At 36.7% G+C, this 19756-nt stretch overlaps 1 protein-coding gene and 1 long non-coding RNA gene across 4 annotated transcripts in view; one reads left to right on the top strand and one right to left on the bottom strand.

The window, feature by feature from the left end:
- Nucleotides 1–1684: 1684 nt before the first annotated feature.
- LOC112390631 (uncharacterized) lies at nucleotides 1685–19469 on the top strand. The gene is made up of 3 exons (XR_003001313.1): nucleotides 1685–1722; nucleotides 13466–13522; nucleotides 18780–19469. It is a non-coding gene; the product is annotated as an uncharacterized LOC112390631 (long non-coding RNA).
- Nucleotides 14168–19756, bottom strand: part of LRRCC1 (leucine rich repeat and coiled-coil centrosomal protein 1) — a 39864-nt gene continuing 34275 nt past the window's right edge. The window contains exons 18-19 of one of the 3 annotated variants that reach the window (XM_024731632.1): nucleotides 17116–17251; nucleotides 14173–15272 (exon numbers count right to left, since the gene is read on the bottom strand). In XM_024731632.1, the coding sequence (XP_024587400.1) occupies nucleotides 15150–15272; nucleotides 17116–17251 (259 nt within the window). In that variant the 3' untranslated portion in view covers nucleotides 14173–15149. Of the gene's footprint in view, nucleotides 15273–17115; nucleotides 17252–19756 lie in introns of all 3 variants that reach the window. The other 2 variants (XM_024731623.1, XM_024731615.1) reach the window with 2 other exon arrangements.

Here is a 19756-nt window from a genome sequence, read left to right on the forward strand (position 1 = left end):
GAACAACCATTTCCTTAGGTTTAAGTAAAAGATATTCCAAGAATTTGATAAAATGGAAAATAAAAATCCAACCTCAATTATAAATCACATTCTTACTTAGATCCATGTGTATATAAGCAGACTACAGCTTATATACTTCTTGAAGGAAGTATAAGGAAAAATTCAGTTTACTTACAGATGTAACAACTATACTTCTAAATTCCTTACCAAAACCTGGTAGGAGTCATGGTGGAAAACTGTACAGCAGCCCTTGGACATGAGTGTTTTGATTTGGTGAGACTCAGGTTAAGACCCACAGACTGATCACCCTATATAATTTCCTCTAAGTATGTATATCAAACCAAAGAGAGTGGCCACGTGGGAAGGATGCTTACCCTTTCTTTAAAGCCTGAACATATCCTCAGCTAGATCCTGAGGTAAGGGTTGAGGGTGGGGATTGGTTTTAGCTTTTGTTTCATAAGTTTTAATAAATAGATGTTTGTTTCTTTTGCTTTGTAGGTGGCTGTCTGTATGCCTGATTCAATAGACCTCTCAAAGAGTGATAATGGGGTAAGAGATTTGGTAGGCAGCTCTAGAAAGGACAAGGTTTGAGCTATCTGATGGGAAGCAATTGGGTCAGACTGTTGACTTAGACCCAAGCTGTGCCACTGATGGTGGGAATAAGAGCATGACTGAGCTGTAATGAAAGAACTCAATCAGAATCTAGGCACCCTAAAACAGCTGTCTTAAATTTATGTACTCCCGAGGAGACACTTGGACAAAAGCAGTGGTTACATGCACTTAACATAATTGAGTCAATTATATTAATAAAATGTGTTTAGCTGGTCATATCTCCTTTGATCACTGTGATTCAAGCCATGTACATTAGGTGTGAGCAGCAATACCATCTCTCCAGAGGAAGTAAAAAATAGATAACTGAGGACCACCTTTGGTATTTCCACTCTATCTCCTTTCAATCCTCCAGTATGTCCAGCTGATAAATCATAAATCAGATGGAATATCAAGATTTCTTGATAAAAGTCTACCAATTGAATTAAGCAATCACAACTTTGGCAATGTTGCTCTCCCACACCTATAAAATCTGGATTCACCTACTATTTGTCACAGATTTATTTACTGGGACTTTCAATGATGAGATCAACCTAAGGACATTAATATAATCAACCGCATTGATGATATTTAAATGTTAGTAGGATTTAATGAAGCAAGATATCAACTTCTTATTCACTAATATCTCAACAAAAAGGAGAAGGGATAAATTGTTATCTCTCCAAAAAACTTAGGGTCTTACCATGTAAGTGAACATACTGGAATTCCAATGGATGAGAGAAGGTAGAATATCTTTTCTAATTATACTCCAGAATATTAAACTGAAACCTCTACCCTAACATCCCAACCTTGACGGAGCCAGCAGTCTTGAGATAGCATACCTTGGCCTTGGGAATTTGATGTGCTGTATGTACTAGTTAAGCTGGAAGTCTAGTAAATTTGAGTTGAGGTACTTTTTTTTTTTTTTTTTTTTGCAGTACGTGGGCCTCTCACTGTTGCTTCCTCTCCCATTGCGGAGCACAGGTTCCGGCTGCGCAGGCTCAGTGGCCATGGCTCACGGGCCCAGCCACTCCGCGGCATGTGGGATCTTCCCGGACCGGGGCACGAACCCATGTCCACTGCATCGGCAGGTGGACTCTCAACCACTGCGCCACCAGGGAAGCCCAAGTTGAGGTACTTTTAAATCAAGATTTTGGATTCAGGAATAAGCTTCAGTTGTAATCAACCCTTCTTAGGTCCCATGACCCAGAAAGTCAAATAATTTTTTAAACCTCTAACATCTTTTCAATCATCTTTAGACAAAAGGCACACACACACACACACACACACACAGCATGTGTCAATACAGAGCCCATTTCTGTATCACACAACGGCCTGAACTACCTGTTATGAATTGAGGGCTCTTAGCTCTTCCTTCTCACAGATAAGTAAGCCTAGTACTCTAGCAGCTAGTAGAAATGATGTAATCAAGATTAGATAAATGGTAATAACTAGACAAGCTTGATGGAGCATGTGCTACCTTAGTGCACACTAAGGATTCCAAAATCTTCCTGAAGTGTCCCTTCATATTATATCATCTATTTTAACAAATTGGGATCAACCACATGCTGAGCTCATCATCAGGCAAAAAACTTGATGATTTATGAATGGGGCTGACTGGTATTTGGCTGAACAATATCTATGGATCACAGTTGATTTGTATCCTCACTTTTACCTATCCACACAATATTAAGGAACTACTCTTTCCTGCAGGAGGTTGAAGTAGACAAAAGTCTCCTTGATAATTAGCTTGACAGTGACTACTGTGGACAGGGGACTTTTAACGGGAAAGAAGCGCACATGGCCATCTACCACCAACAGTATGGTCAGAGGTGAAATATCAAGTATCTAATCGTTCAGAGAAGAAATCCAGGCTGGTGTGGCCATCAAAGCCATTCTTTAACATTGACATACACATCATAGGGGGTACATATTAGTAGAGACTTACTATAAGTGAGTTTATAAATATTATTTATAATTAATGGCCACCAGAAATTATCAACTTATTACTCACCATATTGAATGAGTTGAGAACTATTCCTTCCTTCTCTCTTTTCTGAAAGAGTATGGCTATGGACTGATTTTATTTATTTTAAAAATATTTTACAGAATTCACTGGCAAAGCTGTCTGAACCTGAGCTTTTCTTTGTAGGAATTCAGTTTACTTATTATAGGTTTATTCAGATATTCTAGTTTTTCTTGAGTCAGTTTTGGTAAATTGTATCTTTTCAAAAATTTGTTCAACTAAGTCATCTAATTTGTCAGCGTAAAGTTGTTAATCATATTTCTTACAATCCTTTTTAGCATCTTTAGAGTCTGTAATGCTGACCCTTCTTCATTCTTGATTTTAGAAATTTTTATTCTCTCTTCTTTATTGCCCAGAGTTGTTAAAAGTGCATCATTTTTTGAAAATATTTTCAAAGAACCAACTTTTGGTTTGATTGCTAGTTTCTCTATTGCTTTTTTTGTTTCTTTTCTATTTGATTGATTTCTGCTCTGAGATTTAATATTTTTATCCTTGGGGTTAAGTGGATCTTCTTTTTCTGGTTTCTTTTCTTTCTTTCTTTTCTTTTCTTTTTTTTTTTTGGCTGCATTGGGTCTTCGTTGCTACATGCCAGCTTTCTCTAGCTGTGGCGAGCAGGGGCTACTCTTCGTTGCAGTGTGTGGGCTACTCATTGTGATGGCTTGTTGCAGAGTACATGCTCTAGGCACAGGGGCTTCAGTAGTTGTGGTGTGTGGGCTCTAGGGCACGCAGGCTTCAGTAGCTGTGGCGCGCGGGCTCAGTAGTTGTGGCTCATGGGCTCTAGAGCGCAGGCTCAGTACTCGTGGCACACGGGCTTAGTTGCTCCGCAGCATGTGGGAATCTTCCCGGACCAGGGATCAAACCCGTGTCCCCTGCATTGGCAGGTGGATTCTTAAACACTGTGCCACCAAGGAAGTCCCTTTCTGATTTCTTAAAAAGGAAACTTAAATTACTGATTTGAAACCTTTCCTTCTTTCTAACATAGGCATTTAAATCTATAAATTTCTCTCTAAACATTGTTTTGCTGCATCCCATAATGTTTTCCATGTTCTATTTTCATTTTCATCCAATTCAAAATATTTTCTACACTTTGTGATTTTTTTTATTGAGATATACTTGATTTACAATATTATGTGTTTCAGGTGTACAACATAGTAATTAATTTTAAAAAAGGTATTATATTCCATTTATAGTTATTATAAAATATTGGCTATATTCCCTATGTTGTATAATATATTCTTATAGTTTATTTTATATATAGTAGTTTGTATCTCTAATCCTCTACTTTTATCTTATCTACCCCCCTTTCCTCTCCCCACTGGTTACCACTAGTTTATTTTCTGTAACTGTGAGTCTGTTTCTATTATGTTATATTCCCTAAGTTTGTTTTATTTTTAGATTCCACACATGTGATACCATAGCAATATTTGACTTCCTCTGCCTAACTTATTTTACTAAGCCTAATACATACCAGGTCCTTTCATGTTATTAAAAATGGCAAAATTTCATTCTTTTTTGTGGCTGAGTAGTATTCCATAGTAAATATATTCCACATTGTCTTTATCCATTCATCTAGTGATGGACACTTAAGTTGCTCCCCTAGTTTGGCTATTGTAAATAATGCTGCTATCAACATTGGAGTGCATGTATCTCTTAAATTAGTGTTTTCATTTTCTTTGAATATATACCCAGGAGTGGAATTGCCAGATCATATGTAGTTTTATTTTTAGTTTTTTTAAAGTATGTATTTATTTTTTATTTATTTATTTTGGCCATGCTAGGTCTTAGTTTTGGCATGTGGGCTCTTAGTTGTGGCATGTGGATTTCTTAGTTGCAGCATGTGGACTCTTAGTTGCAGGATGCATGTGGGATCTAGTTCCCCAACCAGGGACTGAACTTGGGCCCCCTGCATTGAGAGCGCAGAGTATTACCCACTGGCCCACCAGGGAAGTCCCTATTTTTAGTTTTTTGAGAAACCTCCAAACTGATTTCCACAGTGGCTACACCAATTTACGGTTCCCTTTTCTCTACACCCTTGCCAATATTTATTATTTGTGATCTTTTTGATGATAGTTTATTCTGGCAGGTGTGAGGTGATATCTCATTGTAGTTTTGATTTGCATTTCTCTGATGATTATTGATGTTGAGCATCTTTTCATGTACCTGTTGGCCATCTGTATGTCTTCTTTGGAAAAATGTCTATTCAAATCCTCTGCCCATTTTCTAATCAATGGTTTGGTTGTTTGTTTGTTTGATATCAAGTTGTATGAGCTGTTTATATATTTTGGATATTAACCCCTTATTGGTCATATCACTTACAAATATTTTCTCCCATTCAGTAGGTTGTCTTTTCATTTTGTCGATGGTTTCCTTTGCTGTGCAAAACCATTTACATTTAGCTAGGTTCTATTCACTAAATTTTGCTTTTGTTTACTTTACCTTAGGAAACAGATCAAAACAAAAATATTGCTATGATATATGTCAAAGAGTGTTCTGCCTATGTTTTCCTCTAGGAATTTTATGGTATCTGGTCTGACATTTAGGTCTTTAATCCATTTTGAGTTCATTTTTGTATGAGAAAATGTTCTAATTTCATTCTTTTACATGTAGCTGTCAAGTTTTCCCAGCACCACTGACTGAAGAGATTGTCTTTTCACCATTGTATGCTCTTGCCTCCTTTGTTGTAGATTAATTGACCATAAGTGTGTGAGTTTATTTCTGGGTTCTCTAATCTGTTCCATTGATCTATGTGTCTATTTTCTGGGCTAGTACCATACTGTTTTGATTATTGTAGCTTTGTAGTATAGTCTGAAGTCAGGGCGCATGATTCCTCCAGCTCTGTTCTTATTTCTTAAGATTGTTTTGCCTATTCAGGGGCTCTTGTGTTTTCATACAAAATTTTAGATTATTTGTTCTAGTTCTGTGAAAAATGCTGTTGGTATTTTGATAGGCGTTGCATTGAATCCGTAGATTGCCTTGGGCAGTATGGTCATTTTAACAATATTAATTCTTCCAATCCATGAACATGGTTTATCTTTCCATCTGTTTTTGTTGTTTTCAGTTTCCTTCATTAGTGTCTTATAATTTTCTGAGTACAGTTCTTTTTACCTTTTTAGGTAAGTTTATTTGTAGGTATTTTATTCTTTTTGAAGCAATGGTAAATATTGCTTCCTTAATTTCTCCTACTGATAGCTTGCTCTTAGTGTATAGAAATGGAACCAATTTCTGTATATTAATTTTGTGTCCTGCAACTTTAACAAATTCATTGTGGAGCTCTAGTAGTTTTTTGGAGGCATCTTAAGGAATTCTATAGCATAATGTCTGCACAAAGTGACAGTTTTATTTCTTCCTTTCCAATTTGGATTCCCTTTATTTCTTTTTCTTGTCTGACTTCCATGGCTAGGACTTCAATACTATGTTGAATAAAAGTGGTGAAAGTGGGCATCCTTGTCTTGTTCCTGACCTTAGAGGAAATGCTTTCAGTTTTTCACTGTTGAGTATGATGTTAGCTGTGAGCTTATCACATATAGCCTTTATTAATTATACTGAGGTATGTTCCTTCTATGCCCAATTTCTGGAGAGTTTTTGTTATAAAAAATGTTGAATTTTATCAAAAGCTTTTTCTACATCTTTTAAATCATCATATGGTTTTATTTTACAGTTTGTTATTGTGGTTTATCCCATTGATTGATTTGTGGATATTGATCATCTTTGCATCCCTGGGAAAACCCCCACTTGATCATGGTGTATGATCCTTTCAAAATATTGTTGGATTTACTTTGCTAATATTTTCTTGAGTATTTTTGCATCTATGTTCATCAGGGATATCGGGCTGTAATTTTCTTTTTTGTGATATCTTTGTCTGGTTTTGGTATCAGTGTGACACTGGTCTCATAGAATGAGTTTGGAAGCATTTGTTCCTCTGTAATTTTTTTGAATATTTTGAGAAGGATAGGTGTTAGCTCTTCTCTAAATGTTTGGTAGAAGTCACCTGTGAAGCCATCTGGTCTTGGACTTCTGTTTGTTGGGAGTTTAAAAATTTCTGATTCAATTTCATTACTGGTAATTGGTCTGTTCCTATTTTCTAATTCTTCTTGGTTCAGTCTTGGGAGATTGTACACTTCTAAGAATTTGTCCATTTCCTCTAGTTGTCCATTTTGTTGGCATATTGTTGTTAATAATAGTCTCTTATGATCCTTTGTATTTCTGTGGTGTTGGTTGTAACTTCTCCTTTTTCATTTCTGATTTTATTGATTTGGGCCCTCTCTCTTTTTTTCATGATGGCTAAAAGTTTATCAATTTTGTTTATCTTTTCAAAGAAGCAGCTTTAAGTTTCATTAATCTTCTCTATTTTTTTTAGTCTCTGTTTCATTTAGTTCTGTTCTAATCTTTATGCATTCTTTCCTTCTATTAACTTTGGATTTTTTTTTGTTCTTCTATTTCTAGATCCTTTAAGTGTAAGGTTAGGTTGTTTATTTGAGATTTTTCTTGATTCCTTGGGTAAGCTTGTATCACTGTACACTTGTCTTTTAGATCTGCTCTTACTGCAACTCATAGATTTTGGATCATTGTGTTTTCATTTTCATCTTTCAGACATTTTTTTGATTTCCTCTTTGATGCCTTCAGTGATCTATTGGTTGTTTGATAGCATATTATTTAGCCTCCACATGTTTGTGTTTTTTGCAGTTTTTTTTTCTTGTAGTTAATTCCTAGTCTCATAGCATTTTGGTTGGAAAATGTGCTTGATATGGTTTCAGTTTTCTTAAATTTACCAAGGCTTGTTTTGTGGTCTAGCATGTGGTCCATCCTGGAGAATGTTCTGTGTGCCTTTGAAAAGAATGTGTATTCTGCTGCTTTTAGATGGAATGTTCCATGTATATCTATTAAGTTCTTCTGATCTAATGTGTCCTCTAAGGCCAGTATTTCCTTATTGATTTTCTATCTGGGTGATCTGTCCCTTGATGTAAGCAGAGTTTTAAGTCCCCTACTATTATTGTGTTACTGTCAATTTCTCCCTTTATGTTAGTTATTGTTTGCCTTATGTATTTATGTTCTCCTATGTTGGGTGCATATGTATTTACAGTTGTTATATCTTCTTGGATTGATCCCTTCATCATTAAGTAATGTTCTTCTTTGCTTCTTATAACAGTCTGTTTTAAAGTCCATTTTCTCTGATATTTGTATTGCTACTCCAGCTTTCTTTTGATTCCCATTTGCATGGAATAATTTCTTCCATGCCCTCACTTTCAGTCTGTGTGTCTTTAGATCTGAAGTGAGTCTCTGGTAAGCAACATATATATGGGTCTCGTTTTGTATTCATTCAACCACTCTATGTCTTTTGATTGGAGCATTTAGTCCATTTACTTTTAAAGTAATTATTGATATGTATGTTCTTATTGCCATTTTGTGAATTGTGGGATTATTTTTGTGGGATTTTTGTTGTTGTTCCTTTTGTCTTCTTTTGTTCTATTCTCTTGTGATTTGGTGTCTATCTTGAGTGTTATACCTGGATTTCTTTCTTTGTTTTGTGTGTGTTATCTATTATAGATTTTTTGTTTTCCTTGCTGCTTTTAATATTCTCTATCTTTAATTTTTCCATTTTAATTACAATGTGTCTTGGTGTTGTTCCTCTTTGGGTTAATATTGTTTGGGACTCTCCATGCTTCCTGGACTTTGATGTCTATTTCCTTTCCTAGGTCAGGACATTTTTTAGCTATTATGTCTTCAAATATGTTCTCAGTCCCTTTCTCTCTCTCTTCTCCTTCTGGAACCCCAATAATGCAAATGTTAGTAGACTTGATGTTGTCCCAAGGGTCTCTTAAACTGTCTTCATTTCTTCTCATTCTTTTTTTTGTTTGGCGTCAGTGATTTCCATTACCTTGTCTTCCAGCTTGCTGATCCTTTCCTCTGTATAATTTAGTCTACTGTTGATTTCATCTAGTGTATTTTTCATTTCAGTTATTGTAGTCTTGGTCTTTGTTTGGTTGTTATTTGTATTTTCTAACACTTTGTTGTTAAATACTTCTAACTTCTCAATCTGTGCATCCACTCTTCTACTGAGTTCTTTGATCATCTTTACAATTGTTACCCTGAACTCTTTCCCAAGTAGATTGCCTATCTCTATTTCAGTTCTTTTTCTGGGGTTTTATCTTGTTCCTTCTTTTGGAACATGTTCCTCTGTCACTTTATTTTGCCTAACTTGCTGTTTTTATTTCTATGTATTTGGTAGGTTGGTTACATTTTCCAGCCTTGCAGCAGTAGCCTTTTGTAGGAGATGTAGCTATGCATCCCAGCAGTGCACTCCACTCTTGTCACAAGAGCTATATGCTCTAGGGGTGCCCCCTATGTGGGCTGCTTGGGTCCTTCTGTGGTGGTGGGCTGACTACTGTGGGAAGTCTGGTAGGCCTGGCTGGTCCCTGGTGCAGTTGGTTGCCAGGCCCTCCTTGTTTGGAGGCTGCTGACCATTGGTTTTTGAGGCTGTGTCATGAGGTAGCTGGTGGTGGAACCCCAGACGGCTAGTACTCGCTCACTGATGGGCTGTCAGCTTCCAGGAGATCTCAGGGTTGGTTCCTGCCCAGCGGTGGGTGAAGCCATGTTCTGGAGCTAGTGATGACCTACCCATAGGCAAAGCGATGTCCTGAGTTCTGCCTGCAAGGCCCAGGGTGTCCCAGAGCTGTTACTGGATGGGAGTGGTTCCTGACACCCCTGGGTGTGGGGTCTGGGGTATTCTGAAGCTTGTGTTCACCTGCTGGTGGGCAGGGCCAGGGCCCAGCCAGTCCCAGGGCTGGGGCTGGGCTGTTGGTGGGTGGGCTGGGTCCACAGGCTGTGGGGCTGCAGTTGTCCTGGGGCTGGTGTCTGCCCTCTGGTCTGTGAGACTGATCCCAAGGCTAGAGCAGGTTCATGGGTGAGTGAGGCCAGGGATTCTGGGGTTGGTGCCTGCCCACTGGTACGTGGATCTGGATACTAGTGTCTCTGGTTGCAGGGCCCTGGGGTCCCAGGTCTAGGCCTGCACACTGGTGTGTGGGGACAAGTTCCTTGGCCCTCTGGTGGCAGGGTCATGTCCAGGGGAGGCTGTGGGCTCAGTGAGTCTTAAGGCAGCTTCTATGCTGGGGTGTGTGTACAGGGGGCTTTGTCCCTGCTTACTGAGTTGTCCCAGTGTTGGTGACTATAGACTGGTGTGTGGGGGCAGGGCTGGGTCCTGAGGCTTATGAGCTAGAGGGAAGATTCCAAGTCGGCGCTTACAAGCACCAGTGTCCTCGTGGTAGAATGAGCTCCCTCAAATGGCTGCCCCAGTGTCTATGTCTCTAGGATGAGCTCAGTTGCCTCCTGCCTTTCTAGTAAACTCTCTAACATAAGCAGGTTAGGTCTCACCCAGGCTCCTTTCAAACCACTGCTTTTGCACTGGGTCCCAGAGTGTGTGAGATTTTGTGCATGCCCTTTAAGAGTGCAGTCCTTTTATGTTTCTCAACCTTGGAGAAGTGGCCCTCTGTAGGAGATGTCCTATGCATCCCAGCAGTGTACTCCCCTCTTATCACCCAATGGCTAGGGACCAGCTGGTCCCAGGATAGTGTCTGGCCTGCATTTGTGGACTCTGTCTGCATCCTGTAGGACTTTAGTTTTCTTGCTTCTGGTGTCTGCCCCCTGGTGGTTGAAGCTGGTCTGGTCTAGAGACTTGTGCAGGCTTCTAAGCAGGAGGGGCTGGTGCCTGCCCCCAAGGGGCTGGAGTTGGTCTTGGTCCTCTGGTGGGCAGGGCCACGTCTAGGGGCGTGTCTAGAGGTGTCTGTGGGCTCAGCAAGTCTTTAGGAGCCTGTCTGCTGATGGGTGGGGCTGTGTCCCCACTCAGTTTGTTGTTTGGCCTGAGGAATTCCAGCACTAGAGCCTACAGGTTGTTGGGTGGGGCAAGGTCTTGGTGCTAATGACCCAAGCAAGATGTCTCCCTTCAGTGAGAGTTCATATAGATGAACACTCCCCCATATCTCTGCCATCAGTGTCTATGTCCCCATGGTGGGCAAGAGCTGCCCCCCACCTCTCCAGGAGATGCTTCAAGACCGGCAGGTAGGTCTGGCCCAGGCACCTATCAAATTACTGCTTTTGCCCTTGGTCCTGGTATGCATGAGATTTTGTGTGCCCTGTAGAAGTGAAGTCTCTATTTCCCCCAATCCTGTGGGGCTCCTGCAACTAAGCCCCGCTGGCCTTCAAAACTGAATGCTCTGGGAACTTCTCTTCACAGTGCTGGAACCCCAGGCTGGGGCTCAGAACACTCATTCCTGTGGGAGAGCCTCTGTAATATAATTATTCTCCAGTTTGTGGATCACCCACGCAGGGGGGATGAGATTTGATTATATTATGAGTCTGCCCCTCCTACCAGTCTCATTGTGGTTCCTTCTTTATGTCTTTAGCTATAGAGGATATTTTCTGGTAGGTTTCAGTCTTTTTAAATGATATTTTCTGGTAGGTTTCAGTCTTTTTAAATGATGGTTGTTCTGCAGATTTTTGTTATTTTTGTGTGCTCCTGAGAGGAGGTGAGCTTAGGGTCCTTTTACTCTGCCATCTTGGCTGCTGTCCCTCTGTACCTTTCTAGTAAGATTTTAAATGAAGAAGTGTGAGTTTTCCAACTTTTTCAAGATTGATAGTCTAGGTCCCTTGAATTTCTGTATGAATTTTAGAGACCATGTTGTCAATTTATGCAAATAAGCTAGCCGAGATTTTGGTAGGGATTGCATTTAACCTGTAGATGAGTTTGGGGAGAATTACCACCTTAAGTCTTCCAATCCATGAATATTGTCTTCTTTGTTTCCTTTCAACCATGTTTTGTAGTTTTCAGAGTATGAGATTTGCACTTCTTTTGTTAAATTTATACCTAAGAATTTTATTCTTTTTTATTCTATTGCCTATGGAGTTCTTTCTTTTTATTTTAAACCACTGTATTAAGGTATGATTGACATGCAAAAGCTGTACATAGTCTGTACAATTTGATGAGCGGGAGTAAGTATAAACTCATGAAACTATCACCATCATTAAGGCCATAAACATATTCAACAACTTCCAGAGTTTCCTCCCACCCTTATTATTATTATCATTTTCTTGTGCTCATTCCTGATTTTAGTAATTTGAGCCCTTTTATCCTGAATTAATTTAGCTCAAGGTTTATTTTGTAGATTTTTCAAAGTCAAAATTTTAGGTGCACTGATTGTATTGTTTTTCTATTTTCATTAATTTCTGCTCTAATTTTTATTTCCTTCAGTCTGTCTGCTTTGGCTTTAGTTTGCTCCACTTTTCCCAGTATTTATAGGTGGAAGGTTAGGATATTAATTTCAGGTTTTTCTTCTTTTTTAATGTAGTTGCTTGCAGATAAAAAATTTCCTTCTGACAACTACTTTAGTTACATCTCATAAATTTTGTTACATTCTTTTCATTTCCATTCACCTCAAAGAATTTTTCTAATTTCCCTTGTGATTTCTTCTTTGATCCAGTACTTATTTAGGAGTGTGTTTAATTTCCACATAATTGTAAATTCCCCAAATTTGTTATTCCTTCCTAATTTCAGTTTGCTGTGGTCACAGAGCATACTTTGTGTGATTTCAATACTTCTAAACCCATTGAGGCTTGCTTTCTGACCTTCCATCTAATCTATACTGCAGAATGTTCCATGTGCACTTCAGAAGAATGTAAAGATTCTGCTGTTGTTGAAAGCATCCTGCAGATGTCTGTTAGGCCTAGTTGGTTTACCGTGTCGTTGAAGTCTTCTGTTCTCTTGTTGATCTCATGCCTCATTGTTCTATCCATTATTGAAAGTGAAGTATTGAATTTTCTGTAACTGTTGAATTACCTTTTTTTCCCTTCAAGCCTGTCAGTTTTGCTTCATGAATTTTGGGAATATGCCAGTAGGTACATCCATGTTAATAATTATTATACATTCCTGATAAATTGACATTTTATCATCTTTCCTACTAGTACATTTTTGTTTCAAAGTCTATTTTGTCTGATATTAGTATAGCCACTCCATCTTTCTTATGGTTGCTATTTACATATCTTTTTCTGTCCTTTTACTTTCAACCTATTTGCATATTTGAAAGTGTCTTGTAGGCAACACACAGCTGGAACTTGTTTTCTTGTCTATTTTTGTCTTTTGGATTATTTAATCCAGTCACACAACATAATTATTGATGTAGTTGAATTATATATGAGTTGAACTTATTTCTGCCATTTTTTGTTTTCTAAATATCTTGTCTTTTTTATTGCATTTAATAATTGCTTTATACTTTATTGCTCTACTTCTGCTTCTTTTGTATTACACAAATATTTTCTAGTATAACATTTTAATTCTATTCTTTAGTTATTTATTTTGAGTTACTTCCTTAATGGCTTCACAATGGCTTATACATACCTTATCAGAATATACAACAGGTTTGTACTAACCCAGTTTCAATGAAATATAGAATCTTCTATATAGCTCTATTCTCTTCCTCTTTTTGTGCTGTTATATATGTTACATCTATTTTAAAATTGCAACTGTTTTTATAGTTGTTTTATATAACTTAAAGTCTAAGAAGAGCAAATATATACAGTTACATTTTCATATTTATTATTGGTGTCACTTGTTCCTATGATTTCAAGTTACTGTCTGTTACTTCCTTGCTTCCGTACAGCTTTGCTTTCACCCACCTTTGTGCTGATATTGAGAAATATTACATTTTGTTTTACTCCCAATAATACAATTATACACATTGTTTTACATATTTGCTTTTTTAATCAGCTAAGGGATGAAAGGAAAAGAAATATATATTTATATTCTTTTATAATTACCTTTACTGGTGTTTTTTTCTTCTCATGTGTATTCAAATTACTCTCTAGGGTCACCTTCTGAAAGAATCTGAAGCCTTAAGAACTTCCTTCAGCCTTTGTTGTAAGGTGGGTCTGGTAGGAACACATTTTCTGTTACCTGGGAATGACTTTATTTTGGTTTCATGTTTAAAAGATAGTTTTGTGGGATATAAGATTCTTAGCTAACTTTTTTTCTTTGAGTACTCTGTCAGCCCACTGCTTCTAGTCTCATTTGCTTTGCATTTATTCTGAGGGATAATATTGTTGGATGTAGAATTCTTTTTTTTTTTTGTTTTTTTTGCAGTACATGGGCCTCTCACTGTTGTGGCCTCTTCCGTTGCGGAGCACAGGCTCCGGACGCGCAGGCTCAGCCGCCATGGCTCACGGGCCCAGCTGCTCCGTGGGGTATCTTCCCGGACTGGAGCACGAACCCGTGTCCCCTGCATCGGCAGGTGGACTCTCAACCACTGTGCCACCAGGGGAGCCCTGGATGTACTGTTCCTTTTCTTCCTGTACCTAAAATATGTCTTTCATTGCCTTCTGATCTCCATTATTTCTGATGAGAAGTCAACTGTTAGTTATATTGTTTCTTTATATGAAATAAATCATATTTTCTCACTGCTTTCAAGATTTTCCCAACAGTTTGACTCTTAAGTGTCTAGGTGTGGTTCTCTTTGTGCTTATCCTGGGTTTTACAGAAGTTCTTGAATTTGTAGGTTAACCTTTTTCATCAAATTTAGGAAGTTTTCAGCTATTATTTCCCCCAATATTTCTTATGTCCTCCCCTCCTCCACAGACTCCCATTACATATATTGACATGCTTGATGTCCCACAGATTTCAGTATAAATCTTGCCTATAACAAAATGGGGCCCTCTCTTTACATTTTTTCTGATTCCATTTAATTTTCAAAACTTAGTTCACTGGCTATTAGTTAAGGATTAGGTATTATATTCTTTCAGAAATAGTAAGGAGAATAGTATTTAGATCTTTGTTCTGAATACAGAGGAACATAAGAGATGACAAAAGTGAAATAGTAATAAGTGAACTGATATGAAATGGAAGAACTCTGTTTCCAGTTACAAAATAAGAATTCTCTTCATAAATAGTAACTAAAAAGGAAAAATGAGAGAATGACAGTGGAACGGTAGTGTTCCTCTTGAGACAATGTTTATAAAACCTTAAATGTAATCTTTAATGAAAAAGTCATATGCATTATATAAAAAGGGGTCATTATGAGTGATGTGGAGATACTTACATATGCATTCTTAAAAATACCACATCCCTTATACAGATTTAAAATATTTTTTAGCTACATTTACGAGCCTTTCAAAAGAATGGCGCTATGTCAACTAAAGGACAACCAATAAATATAATTAGTTCTTCATCAACACAGTAAGGTTAACAACGATATTAAAATACTTTCCCTCATAGGCAAATGTGTAATTAGCAAACAATGTACAGCACCGAAACAAGAAAAAGTGTTTTTAGTTATTTTGGTAGGTTTTTCTAATACACATAATTGTCAACAATTTATTATAAAAAAACCTACATATACAATTAATAAATACTTGATCAAGTCTTTTAAAATATAATTAGAATGAAATGTGTAGAAAAAGACATTTCAAAGTCATAGCAGTTACTACTATCACAATATTTAATCATTTTTACAATAGGTCTGCTGGTTCATTTCAATTCAATCCATTCTCAGAACCATCACATTTCTTGCTGAATTTGATTTAGAGCAAAAGCAAGTTGCTTAATTTTTATTTCCATTGCTTTTTTGTTCTTGCACGTTTCTTCCAGAAGTCCACGCATTTCTTCTTCAACTTGATGAACCTAAATCAACATAAATTTTATAACATTTACATTTCTTAATGAAAATGTATTTTAAAAAATGCAAAAAAGTGAAAAATTTATTCTTATACATTTTGTATTTTGTGATGTCCATTTAAAGCACAGAGGTTAATAAAATGTTAACTTGTTCAAATACTAATAGGGAAAATGTTATACTGTATACAAAGTACTTACATGTGTATTATCCATTTATTTCTCATAGGTTCTTGTGATTAACACATGGTAATTTATTTTAACTCTATTTTATAATTTAGAAAACTTGTTCAAGTTGTGTAGCTTCTCAGGAGCATATTTGGATGATACCAGTCTTCTGACTTAATCTTTCCACTGTCCTGTGCTGATTATGAATGCTGAATCATGAATTTGACTTTAAAAACTGAAACAACCTCCGTTTCCAAAGAAACTCTTTAAACACTGCATTTCTAAAATTGCTGGTGGTGGTTATAAATTACCATCTTTTTGAGAGATCATCTTATGATTTTATTGTTAACCTACATTCTCCTAGGATTCAATGTATTTGATACTATTAATTTCTGCTTGAAACTCTCTCTCCTATCATACAACATTCCTGAGAGTACTACCAATATCATCATCCCTTTCTGTTTACTTCCCTCTTCCTAATCTCTGGTATAGACTTCCTAATTTTTTTCCCTTTGAAAACATTTTTTCTAATTTAAATGATCACCTCTACGTGATGCCTTACAATTTTTTTTCATGATTACCGCATTTAAGCTTTGGTGAAATTTTTCTATTCTCTAACAAACACCTTCCTTTGATATTACATCATATTGGCAAGATGTCCATAATCAAACACAGTATTTTCTTTTTAGCTAAAGGCCTAATTTTATACTTTATTTAGTAATACCTAATGTACTCTTGTTCAACAATCGGTAGATTTTAAATAAAATATCTGAAACATCTGTTAACTTGAAATGAAACAAAGAACTAAATTTTGAACAAGTTATATTTCCTTATTCATTGTGATTATTTCCAAAGACCTAAATCCCCCTTTCTGGTTACATAGACTCCTGATGGTAATGTCATTTAATTATACAACCTTGATTGTAATATATGAAGTATCACTTTCCTTTTCTATTAACTCTTTTCCTTTTCCAGTTGCTGATTTATAAATCTCCAGTCTTAAAGATATCTGTTTCTTATTATTACTTCAAAATCAGGGAAAAATGGAAATTTGTAACTGTCTGCTCATCTAGTGAATCTTAACTAACAGAGGGATCATATCAGAAGCACCTGTTGAGAAAAATACCTGGGTCTGATCCCAGTCTTAGTGAATGAAAGTCTGAGGGGGAAGCACATGCATATGTATTATTAAAAAGCTCTGCAGGTAATTTTGATGTTTCCCTCTGATTTATTATCATCCTAACCCATTCCTTTGTCAATGATATTAAAATGAGAAATTTGATAGTTTTGAACCCTAATTGATAATAAAACACTCCTTGAGAACTTGTCCTAGGTAGTGATGGATTGTATTTAATACATTCACATTCTCATTTTGCCTATGTGTAACCAAAGGGGCTTCCAGCTGAAATTGGCTAGGGATACAGAAATTTTTATCCAGAGTTCATGGAGCAGGTGCACATCAGAATCAAACTTATAATCTTGGTTTCATTAAAATTATATTCTACACCTAATCTAAGTATTACCGACATTTTGGTCTGGCTTCATGATTGTACTGGCAATTTTCTTCATATCTATTTGGTTATTAAATCATGCTTCCTTTTCTCTTTTATCATTGTCAAAGATCCAATTTACTTAGCTATAACAATTTAATACTGATTATCAAAGTGAATTTTACTTACAGTACCTTTAAATTTGCAGAATCAATACATTTCTGCTTTTCACTTGCCAGTTGTGTTATTTCAGCTTGATGAGCTTCAACAATTGCATCAACTTGTTTTTTAAATGCATCATCCATACTATGAAGCATTTCTATTGCATCCCTTAAAAACAAAACAAACCCACATATCTACTGGTACATATAAAAATTAGGCTGTTTTTTGCCTTTTTAGATGGAAGCTCTTACATTCATATTTTAATGGAAGCATAACTCCATTAAATAACAAAGGGCCATCCTGGGTAACTAAAGATATAAGTAGTTCACCATCCAACAGAATCTTAGTAACAGAATAGAGTAAGGTAACATCAATGGAAGTTTGTTACACTATTACCCTCTGAAAGTTAGAGTACATTGGTTCTCATTTATTTTGAGTCTAAGAATATGGTTTATAAGCACCTTCATAGATGCTACTATCAATCTTTTTTTCCTCCATGTATTAGCAGTGTGATAATAATTTGAGGTATATATACTATAGGAAGGTTCAAGTTTGTAAGCATATATGTCTGACTTCCCTATGTTAATGCTTAATGGGTAAAACCCTATGTTAATAAATTATAAACAGTATTCACAAAATTTTAGTGCTATAAGTTTCTTATAGGCCAAATACCCATTCCTTTATATTAAGTATGAATAATTTTATTAAAAACGTTAAGTCCATAATGAACAAACTTCCTGGTTTTGGCACAGCCCATTGTAATAGTGGATTGAACATTGGGACTGAAACCAAGCAGGACCCTGTGGGGCTCCTGGGCATGGAAGCCTTTCTGTGTCCCCATTTCTTGTTTGTAGGGAATAGACTCCAGCCTCCATGACCTTCCCTGAGTTCCAAAGGGCAGATTCAAACAGTTGCTAATGAGGGAAGGGAGGGGATGCAGAGACTAGGGAGAAGACCACCTGACACCAGATTAAAGGAACCAGAGAAGCTCATCAGGAGACCACCTGAGGCCAGATTAAAGGAGTGCAGGCACTGCACACACCCTGATCCTTATTAGCCGCTCCACCCTTGAACCATTGCTATAAAACTCCTCACTTCTCAGGCTGGGACACAGTTTTTTGAGGCACAAGGCTGTTGTGTCCCCCTTTGCCCAGCAAAGCAATAAAGCCATTCTTCTCTATTTCACCCGAAACTCTGTCTCTGAGACTTGATTCGGCACCAGCATACAGAGGATGAGTTTTCAGCATCAGGACCATGAATCAAAAGTCTTTTTTTTTTATTCCCAGTTGCAACAGTTGGTAGCTATGTGACTAAGGGCAAGTCACAAACTCTGTGTTTAAAGTTTGTCAACTATAAAACACAATAATCCTGCCTGTTCAGCCAACCTCACAAAATTATTGCTGGGTTCAAAATAAGATATAAGAAAAAAATCAATTTATACATTATAAGAAACTATGCAAATAAAATCTATTCTTATGAACAATAATGTACTTATTTTATTAAAATTCCATTAAATTAAAAATCATATTATCAATCTTAGTCATAAAAGCATTAATGTATAAAATCAAGCCTTTATTGTTTTGCTCTTAAAGACATGATAAACAATGCAATATAAGAGATTCTAAAAATTGTCAGGCTTTATGATTTTTATTAAGTTTAGGAACTGCTAGTTATATGAAATGATTGTTTCTTTTAGGATCAAAAGGACTCCAAACTGCAAAGCTGTGACCAGCAGGAAAGAAAACTGCAATAGGTTGCAAGTCAAGGTCTCTGTATTAGTGCTTGGTTGTAAAGCAAAGTGGAACAGGGTCCCTTAGCAAATAAACAAATGACTGTATTATCAACCAAAACTTTCTGGGGAGTAAAATAACACCTTTTCAAAGAATTAAAATATGAGAAATCAAATTTCCAGGTTCTATTAGACTTGATATAATGGGAACCTATCTCTCTCTATATGAGATTTTTTGGCTACCTATATGCCATGTTATCTATGCCATTCTGTATCTTGACATGAGCACTGGTCACTAAACCATGCTACCTAATTTTTAAGGCAGTCAACTTTGTAAATTATTTTAACAAGTCTAGTTATACAGCTTACAAGGTAAAACCCTCATTTCCTCTAGAGTATTTTATAAAATCCATAAAACAATGGCATATATGTATACATTTCCTTCCCCTTCTTTAAAATCAACTCTTATCCTCAGCTGGTGCAGGCCAACTGCTACCTAAATCTGTTTTAGCTTCTTCAGCTCACTGTCCCTGGTAGTCAGTGATTTCCTCCTCTAAACTCCACATACAACAGCCAAAAATATCACTTGCTGCTTTCATTCAAACAGAGTTTGAAAACAATAATCACAGTAATAAAAATGAAATATTTATACAGCAATTACTATGTGTCAGGCACTATTTAAATGTTAAATATACAAACCATATATATATACATAAATACACACATATATATAAAGTTTAAACCTCACATCAAACATTAAAGTAGGAACTATTATAATCATTTTATAGATGGAATGGAAATAAAGTACTTGGCAAATACCTATGTCCAGCATGTTTTTACCCTCCTCACCCCCATCCCCCCGCCATCCTACACAACCCACCCATCCCAATTCAGTTTTTTTTTTTTTTTTTTTTTTTTTTTTTTTTTTGGGGGGGGGCCCCCCC

The sequence above is a fragment of the Neophocaena asiaeorientalis genome, unplaced genomic scaffold (genome assembly GCF_003031525.2).
Source record: "Neophocaena asiaeorientalis asiaeorientalis breed wild unplaced genomic scaffold, Neophocaena_asiaeorientalis_V1.1 scaffold371, whole genome shotgun sequence".
Lineage (NCBI taxonomy): Eukaryota > Metazoa > Chordata > Mammalia > Artiodactyla > Phocoenidae > Neophocaena > Neophocaena asiaeorientalis.